At 30.5% G+C, this 10,471-nt stretch overlaps 1 protein-coding gene across 2 annotated transcripts; it reads right to left on the bottom strand.

The window, feature by feature from the left end:
* Positions 1-1,552: 1,552 nt before the first annotated feature.
* Positions 1,553-5,611, bottom strand: LOC105802783 (jasmonoyl--L-amino acid synthetase JAR4). Of its 2 annotated transcripts, none has more exons than XM_012634636.2 (5): positions 5,471-5,611; positions 4,382-4,743; positions 4,207-4,308; positions 3,214-4,037; positions 1,553-2,155 (listed from the first exon to the last, which is right to left on the bottom strand). In XM_012634636.2, the coding sequence occupies exons 2-5, from the start codon at positions 4,672-4,674 to the stop codon at positions 1,617-1,619; spliced, it is 1,758 nt and encodes a 585-aa protein (XP_012490090.1). In that variant the 5' UTR covers positions 4,675-4,743; positions 5,471-5,611; the 3' UTR covers positions 1,553-1,616. The 2 variants fall into 2 exon arrangements, with proteins under 2 accessions (XP_012490090.1, XP_012490091.1); XM_012634637.2 differs by having other exon boundaries at positions 4,382-4,682; positions 5,471-5,558.
* Positions 5,612-10,471: the final 4,860 nt, after the last annotated feature.

Consider the following 10,471-nt stretch of genomic DNA (forward strand, 5'->3'; position numbering starts at 1 on the left):
TTGTCAGTAGTGGCATTTTTTGCGGCGCTTTAGTGGCGCTAAAAAGGGCCGCTAAAGGCCTAAAAAAACGCCGCTAAAAACCTGTTCTGGTGTAGTGTTTATTAATTCAATTTCTAATTCACACTTTTACCTGACAAAATTAATGTCTAAAAATCTAATAACTTCCAAAATTTTCAGCATATACTTAATAATATTTTGTTCTAGGTTCATAAAACTCAAAAATTACAAGAAAAGAACTTAATTTGACTTACCAATTTAGAATTAAACCTTGAAAATCCTAAACTTCTTCTTTTCTTTTCTCTTTTTCTTTGCTTTCTGTTTCGTCCTCTATTCTGTTTCTATTTTTCCTCTGTTTTCTTTCTTTACTTTACTTTATATATAATATAATAATATAATAATATAATATATAGTAATAAAACATAATAAATATCTTTATTATTTAATAATATATGAGATTTTAAGGATTAACCGTCTCAACTTATGTTTTTGGTTTAGTTGTCCTTTTAGTCCTTTTTACTTTCTTTGTATCATATTTATTTATTAATTTAATAATAATATAATATATAATTATAACAAATATCCATTACTTAAATAATAAGTAAATTTAATACAAATGTACATATTTTAATTACACACTTGTATTTTATCATCACCTTACACTTGCCTTTATTTGTTTTATAATATAATAATAACTAATAAATATCTTTTGCTTATTATTTAAAAAATATACAAATATATTACAAGTGTATTTTATGTATTTTACACATATTTATTATCACTACCACACATTTGTCACAATAATAATAATAATAATAATAATAATAATAATAATAAACTCTTCCCATTGCCACCTCACCTAATGAAATAGGCATAATTTCCTATTTAATCCCCTTTATTTTATATTAATCTATAATTAAACTTTTACCCCTAATTCAATTTAGTCATCTAAGTTGAGCTAATTTCACTTAATTAAAGCCTATTTAAACATACTACCAAACTCACAATTACTCCTAATATTTATTTACGGGCTCGATTTGCTAAGACGGAGGCCCGATAATGTACTTTTCCAATGCCCGTGAATTTTGGATCATTACAGAAAATTTCAAATCGAATTAGGATAATAAAATAGATTCGTCAACTCGATTAATTCAAAAAAATTTTATTTGATTCATTTGAACGCTCACCCTAAATTGAACATTAAATTTTACAAAATTTAATTTAAAAAATTTGAAAATCAAAGTTAACAACTTTACTTTGTTGATTAAGAACACAGGCTCAACCATAGCCCACACTTCCACTGAAAGATAGTTTTAATTTCATCGGACGTACCCTAAAAGTGTTATATTTTTTCAAATAAAGAAGTTTAAACTTCCTAGTTGGTCCTACTTCATCATGTCCATTAAAAACAAATATAGGGATTCAAGCAATTATCTTGAGATTAAAGTCTAACCTACTACGGACAGCAACCACCAAACCTTAAAAATCAACTATGGGGCCTATATGACAAGCCCCACAAAAAATCAAATGATATGTTGCATTAGTAAGATGATGATTAAGCGAATAAACACCCTTCATTTATTTATATATAAATAGAAATAACGAGGGAATTTTACATTCTAGAAAGCAGTACTGAAATAGTTCTTAGCAACATTGTCACACAAGATTTGCAACACTTTATTGTTTGTCGGCCCTACATATCGCGGGGTTTTGAATTGACTAACAACAGCTCCTAATCCTAAATAGTGATCAAGAATCTTGTGGAAAGTTCCCTTCCAAACAACTCGGAGCTCAAGGGGACCAATGGCATTAACCTTGCGTGAACTAACATAGCCTGCATCCACGAAAGATCGATCCAAACAATTGCAACATTCTTTTAGGACCTCGTCGCTTACTTCCCCACTAATTTCCCAAAAGATCACATAATGACCTGGGTCAGCCGATACGTCCACATTACTAGAGAAATCAATCACTTCCCGTTTTTCCTCGGCAATTAACTTGGCGGCTTCTTCCACGGCAAGTTGTAAATCTTTCTCGGTGTTCTTGTCGATGTTTATGGTGAGCATGAGATTCCTCCTGCAAACAAATTTCAGTTCCGGGGTTGAGTTATGGAAGCCCATAACCTTGACCACGTCCCCTAGCCTATACCTGTATAAACCTGAGATTTACAGATGAAACGATATTAGGGAATTGGACTTATTTTAAAAATTAGGACGTAAATAGCTACGAATGTTTCCAAGCAAAAGGACAACCAACAAATTACACTAATGAGATGACAAACATTTCAAATAGCTCAATACTTAATGTTGACTATATACATATACATCTACAAGTAAATAATGCAACTACTTGCCAACCAGGATTCGATTGCCGGTGACTAAAATACAAGAAGTTTCCACCAATCATCTTTAAAAGTATTATGTGATTAACTTCATGATTTCTAAACTTTTATATGACTCTACACAAATACCTATGCAAAAACCCTAAAAGCATCCATTTGGCCATAATGCTTTTAATTATTAAAACAGTGAATACACAATAATTTTGACCTAAATATCCATCCAATCCTTTTCACAGTACATGGTTAAAACCATTAACCTCCTCTATGTAGTTTGAGATGACAACTAATTAGACAGCCATCAATGACTTACTTATATACTTGAATGATTTTAGAAAGGGGAAAACCAAGAGCTAAAAGGTGTCTTAAGAAAAACTTCATGAAAATATGATAAAGAATACCATCTTACTTTAAAAATTGGATAGAAATAAATTATATAAATAAAGAAACATATGAAGACATGATGGATCAGATATGTCTCCTTTATTTATGAGTTTTATCTCTGCATCTAAGAAACAGAAGTTACCAAATTCTTAATACAAAAGTTACTAGTATGAAGCAACGAGAAATATCGCATAGCACACACGGGTGTTCTTGAAAATAGAACTTCTATTTCCTAGTTTTGAGGAAAGTACCAACAAAGAACCATGTGCATGTACAGAAAGATATATCGAAAAGCCAAATAAATTATAAGTACTGTTTGATATAGTTACTTCATAATTATATGAACAAGGTGCGATTTTATCTTAACCAACTACATCTGAAATGTCTGAATTGAAGAAATTTATTAATTCGGAACAATGCAAGCAGTTATGAAAACAAAAAGCATAGGAAGGAGAAGAATTATCTGAACCACAAGGTGAAAAAATTAAAGGTACCTGCAAAGCTTGTGATGATAACCTCATATTCTTCACCAACCTTAACTTCAGTGAGACCCACTGGCTTTGGCTCCGTGGAAAGGAAAGAAACATTGCCATTTTCTTGCATATGCTCCTCAACATTCTCTTTCAGAGGAATGAACTCAAAATACCCAATATTAGGAAGCACAGCATAAGTAGTTGACTCAGGAGGTAGACTTGGATTGATATTTGCCCCAATCCACCCCTCAGAAGAACCGTAATCAGCACTTATAAGAGGCACATCAGCAGCATAATGCCTTAACTTTTTCAGATAAGGCTCCATGGACCCAGTCATGATCCCATAAATGTATTTAACATTAGGGAACAGCTCTGGTATTAATCCATACCAATTACTTAATCTTGAACATTTCTTCTCAATCAAATCAGCCAATTCAGGATTTGGCTTCAGCAATTTGGCCATAGCAGATCGAACAGAAGGAAAAGTGATCCGGCTTGTGAGGACCCCTTCTCTTATATCATCACAAAGCTCTTCCCAAACTTGTTCGAAAGTTCGAAATGCAAGAACAATGCTATGTGCAAAAGTAGAGGAAACCAACTGAATTTCCTCATGAAAAATCAGCCCGCATAAAAGATGGCAGTACAAAGATTGGTGAAAATCAGGACCAACTATCACCTCATCAGGGCTGCAACACTCAGATTGCATTGCTGTCATCGCTTTTTTGAACTGCGAATTGCGAAAAACATTGGTGGTTGCAGTTCCAGCAAACAAACCCCCTTTAGTCTTGCTATGCTTGCTACTGTAAATGAACTGCAAAGCCTTCCCATTCTCAATAGGAAATTCTCTGTATTCCAAAAATAGAAACAAATTAATAACAACTCAAAAAAATTGTTTAGTGGTGGGCTGTGGGCATAACACATATATTTCAAAGCTAGTTAATGTCCACTATATCATAAAGGTTGAAAATAAAGGTGTGGATAAAAGGGAAACTGCTAGTATATTCAATTAATTACCTGTTTCTGAAAGCAAAGGAAGTATGGTATATCTGCAAAGTACTTTCCATCAATTCATCATTGAAAGGCACAAATTTGGGCTTTCCTTGAGTAGTGCCAGAGCTGCGAATTTCAATAAAAGGCTGTTAGTCTTGGAAATCAAATGATAGCAAACAAACTAAGAGGTAGAAAGTACCTGAGAGAAATGGTTGTTATCGGTTTTCCGGTGAGAATCGGAGAAAAAGCACCATCAGCAACTCTTTGAATATAAGGCTCCAAGTCCTTGTGAGTGACGAGAGGAACACAAGCCTTGAAGCTTTCAGGGTCAGTTCTACCATTGAGGCCCATATTCTGCAAATACTCGGCGCATCCATTTTCTTCCAAAATCATCTTTAAAGTCTCTCTTTGAACATTCTCAGCATCTTTGGTCATTACTTCGAAATCTCCTATTAGCTTTTCAACGTCCAGAATCTCCATCTTTTCCAACATCGTTGAAACTATGACCAAAAATAAGAGAAGGCGATGAAATGATCACTATCTAACTTCCCCTTGAAGAAACTGATTGGAAAGCATGAAAAAAAAGCAAATTACTATCAAGTTCTCAAAAAAAAAAAAGTTCTACACTAGTTTTTTCCTTTTTTATGCAGCCAAGTACTAGCAAGATGGAGCCTGTATTTCATAACGGTAAGTGCAAATAAAAAGAAATTAATTCAGGTAAAAGAAAAAAGGCAAATCGCAAAAGCAAATGGGTGAAACTTTTCAAAAAAAAAAAAACAACTTTCATTTTCTTTGGCAAATGGTCAAAATAGTCAACCATGAAGAAGTTTGTAGCAAACTTATTGCCGTCTAGAACTTTTCCTAAACTTAGAACTCATAATTTTCGAAACTGAACCAAACCAATCAGTTGAACTGAGAACCAACAAATCCGACGGTCCGATCACCCTTATAAAACGGAAATTAGATAAACTGTTGAGAACCGGGTAAAAACGGGTTAAACCGATATTGGTTTACGTCTTGTGATTTTCAGTTTGCTTTTCTTCATCTTTGAGCTTTGGATAGTCTCTTTTTCAAACTTGCTTCTTTTTTATTAGAACAGACAAATTTGAATGAATGAATAGAAGCGCCTGCCTGAAGTAAGGCAAGTGAACAACACTAAACTCCCCCCCAAAAAAATTTCAATAAACATAATTAGAATGGGGAATCTGTAGCTTGAAAATCTGTGAAAAAATTCCTTTTGTTTTAGTTCAAAGGCAGAGAGAAGAAGAAAAAGAAGGAAGCCAATTACCTAAAGAAGCTCAATCTTTTAAGTGAAGGAGAGAATGAGAGAAGCTGATTTTGAGTACGAAATTTCGTAAGGTATCCAATTTTTATAGGAAGAGAAAAGAGATAAAGTTTGGCCAAAGGCGTTACCATTTTTTGTCTTTTGTTTTTCCTTTTTCCATCGATTCCGACCTTTTCTGTTTTTGTTTTATTTGTTTAACCGCTTCAAGTAGAAGAAGCAGTGTTGTAGTACAGTTCGATGACCAATGAGTGGGTGGCTAGCTAGCTTTGAACCTTGATAAGGATAGTTAGGTTTTGGGACCCAAACCCCCTTTTCCAACATGTTCATCATCTCCATAATGATTTATTATCTAATTTTCCTACAACGAATTGAATTAATTTATTACCATAAATAAACAATGCGCTATGTAATTAAAATAATATTTAATTTAATTTAATTTAATACTCAAAAGATTTTTAAAAATTAATGACACGTAGTAAAATTGAAAATAAGAACATAAAAAATTATGTTAAAATGAAGAAATTAAAATACTATTATTTAAAATAATTCTATACAATAGTTGTGGACATTTATATAGATTTTTCATATTTTTATAAATTCCTTTTGTTTCACTACTTCGGAAAATATTTCATAAAAGTTGTTTTAATGAAACAAACATACATTTGAGGTTTTCTTATTTTTTCATTGTTTAATTGAATTTATTTTTATCTATAATTTTATATTTTACATTGTTTTTGCATATATTAAAATGTTATGTTAAATTGATTCATTACAACGTCATTTTTAATTACATGACTACCAAGTGAGTTTTTTTTAATGTGACATCAACAAAATTGACAAAATATTTAACGATGTCAACAATTGAACTTGATTTTCAAATTTGAAAAGTAAAGACTAAATTGCAAATCTATGAAGTGTACATATACTTATGACATATTTTAACTTTTATACTACAAAACATTTATTATTAATATATTTATAATTGTAATAAATATTATTATTAAAATATTGAATATTGAATATTTTCAATAATATGTGAATAATATTATTTAAAGTTATTGTTTTTAAAATTTATTATTAAAATAAAATTGAAATATTAAATAATTTATTAAAATAATAATTTATTTTATTATACTAATAATTTATTATATGACTAAATATAAATAATTAATATGTATGTTTAATAATATTAAATTTTTTTATATTTTAATAATTTTAAATTTTTTTAAATATAAAAATAAAATTTATTATCAATATAATAATATTAAGCTTGATTTAAGTTAATTTTTATATAAAAATAAAATTATCCATAAAGGGGCTCTTTTCCGGAAAATGACTTACGCTTTTCAAAAGGGTAAGTCATTTTACAGGAAAAATGGCTTATTTTACGTTGATATGTAAGTCATTTTCCGTTGACCAATCTGTTTTTTGTGAAACAAACACATAAAAATGCAGAAAATATTTTCGGTAAAACCTTTTCCATGTAAACAAACAAACCCTAAGAAATTAATATATTTATTTATATTAAAATTTAATTTAAATAAGACATGTTTTATGATAATATTATTTATCTTTATGATCATTTTCATATTTTATTTCTAAATTTTGAACATTAAACTATATTTTTGTTAAGGATAAATAAAAAGAATTTAAATAAAATTTCTATGGAAAAACACATTGTAGTGAAGCTTGTTTCCTTGTACTTGACGATATAAAATAATTTTAATGGGAACACAATAATTAATAATTATCATTTTAGTAATCTAAATTCAAAAAATATAAATGTGATAAATTATCACTATATTATAATATTAATTATATAAATTACATTTTAAAAATTAAAGTTTTAGGACGTTTTTTAATAAAACAAACAACATAATTATCATTATCTAAATATTTATTCAAAATTAAATTTAAAACATTATTAGAAATATAGATGATAATTTTGTTTATCTAAAATAGTTCAAATTTATAATTTTCTTTTTAATTATCATTCCTGAGTAACATGGAGTACATATTTATAAAAATTTGCTCTTTTGTTAACTTGAGCATGAATTAGGACCAATTTGTAAAATTTTGAAATTCTCAGATCGACATCACAACTTCACCATCTCCACGCCGTGACGTTGCTAATTCAATGAGTCGCGTCGCGACATCATGCACATCAACATTATGACGTCACTCTCTATCAGCTCACGTTGCAACGTTGGGAGTTGGTAGTCATGACGAGGCCCCTTTTTTTTTTTTTTGCTTAAATCTCCTTTGATACCTAATTCAACCATTTGCAAATCAAACTAAACATAGCATATATCTTTTAACAATTAAAAACATTCCATTCCGTACCATACCATGCTAATACAATCACCTAAACATGTCACTCAAACATTTAACATGTTATATACAACATGATGATCATCTAAACTTAAATGTATCTTTACTTATGTCATATGAAAAATCAAAGGCTTATATAATTTCATTTAGATACAACAAAAAATATAAGTGAATCGCGTTTCTTCCTTTGCATCTAAACATGCCAATTCTAATTTACTTATCAACTCATTACACCTAAACAATCTCACCTTTCAGTCTGTAACAGCTCGTTTTTAGTAAAATCGGAACAGTGATTTTGGGACCACAAATCCAAGTTCGAAAAGAAGATTATTTATAATATTATTTTATGAAAATCGTTAAGAAAATTTTACTGGTTTGATGCTTAATTAGATGAAAAGGATCAAATTGCATGAAATGAAAAAGTTGAGTTCTAGTAGCTTTATGTATCAAATAGCTATGGAATTCAAAGTTTGGGGTCCTTATATGACAAATAGACCATTAAGAGAAGGTAGTAGATAAGGATGATGATTCATCCATGGAAATTTAATTAAAGAAAATGATGAAATTGGAAAGAAAAAGGTGAAAAGATGAAAAATAATTAAACAAACCAAAAATATCATCATTTATCATCATCTTTCCCAATTTTTTTTATGGAAACCCTAGCTAAGAAAAAAGAGAAAAGGGCTCAAGCAAGCTTTCTTGGCTTAATTAGATTGTCCTGTTATTAGTAATTTTTATGTTTCCGAGATCGTAATAGCTTAATTAAGCTATTTTGAGGATTAATTTGCAAAGTTATCAAAGTTCTAAGATTTTTCCATGGATGAATATAGTTGAATTATGAAGTTTTATAGTAGAAAATGAAAAGTTGTTGATAGATAAACATCTTTTGTTAGGGGAATTTTAACGAAAACATGATTTAGGGACTAAATTGATAAGTTGTAAAATTCATGGAAAATTTCTAATTTTTGAGAAATTTAGTTACTGTTATTGTTATATGTAAAAATTGGTTAGGCTTGGAATAAGGACTAAATTGAATGAATTTCATTTTTTCGAGCCTAGGGATGAAATCGTCATTAATTAAAAGTATAGGGGCAAAATAGTAAATTTTCCTAAGATATGAAATGGATTGAATTGATTATGAATTGTATTAAATTAAGTTAAATTTACTCATATTGATCCGGAAAGACAAAATGCGGAATTTTATCGAGGAAAGGAAAAAGTGTTGAATTAGTAGATTACGAATCATGAACATTTGTCAAGGTAAGTTGATGTAACTTAATTGTGTAATTATATGTTTGAATTGATTTGAATGATTTGTATGTGAAATTGTATATTGGCCATGTATATGAAATCTGATCACATATCCGAAAAATACCCGATAAATATTAAATCCCGTTTGAATGAATGAAATTTGATTGGATACAGGGTTCTATTTCCTGAAATGGTAGTGGTCCTGCATATGTTCGTACATACCGTAGCTCGAAAGAGCGTCCCGTTACAAGCCCTCTCAAGCTTCTAGTTAAATAGTTCTTACGAGTTTCCCGTTAATAGCTCTTCGGAGCATCCCGGTCGGTCGTGACCCTACATGTATTGTGGGCCCACCGCAGCTCTTATGAGCGTCCCGTATATGGCTCTTTATGAGATTCTCGTTATTGCTCGCTTGAACTTCTTGTTATATGGCTATCTGATGCTTCTTGATTATGTGCTATTCGGAGCTACCCGTTAAGTGCTCTTCGGAGCTACCTATTATATGCTCGCATGAGCATTCTAAATATGGCTCTTATGAGCTTCCCGTTATTAAGCCCGGATAAGCTTCCTGTTACATGCGCACATGAGCATCTCGTTATATAGGCTTGAGAGAGAGCTTTCTGTTTATATGCTTGTAAAAGCACTCCCGAATATAAATTGACGGATTTATAGTATTGTACACTTCATGTGTACTACCCAAGTATCCATCGAGATTTCAAATGATTCAACGGGTGAAATTCTGACATGAGAACATATGCAATCAAAATGAAACCATTATCTGTATATACATGAAATACTTGGAAACCCGATATTTGATGAGCTCATCCTTGTTATTGATATTTACATGAAATACATACTAACATGTTTGTTGAGGTTATGTGTGCTAGACTAATGGCCAAATTGCTTTGGATGTATTCTTGTATGTTTACTATAAATGTAAATGAATGATAAGTAAATTTTTAGCATGAAATACTTACCTTATTCTTGTTTAAACATAAAGGCAACCCTAAGTTGGCATAATTTTTAGCTAGCTTAAAGCAGTCAAACATCAATAAGGTGAGTTTATAACAATGTCCAAAATCATCCAATGCTACATATAACTTAATCATACCAAGTTATTCAACTCTCTTTTACTTATCAATATGGCAAATTCACCTAACAAATTATAAATCACATACATAAATTAAGACAAACACATTTCATTTAATAACAATTCAATTTGATTACCAACAATCAATTTCACTTTCTTTTCAAGTTTCCAAGTTTATTTATATCGATTTACCCAACGAACCCTAGTCAAATGAACTTGGATACACGGATAAACTACACCACACCAAGTTACTTGTTTGAGCTGAATATATATATCAAGTTACCCGTCCAGGCTAAACCTATATCACAACACACCAGGTTACTCGTCCGAGCTAA

Source organism: Gossypium raimondii, chromosome 11 (assembly GCF_025698545.1).
Source record: "Gossypium raimondii isolate GPD5lz chromosome 11, ASM2569854v1, whole genome shotgun sequence".
Classification (NCBI taxonomy): Eukaryota; Viridiplantae; Streptophyta; class Magnoliopsida; order Malvales; family Malvaceae; genus Gossypium; species Gossypium raimondii.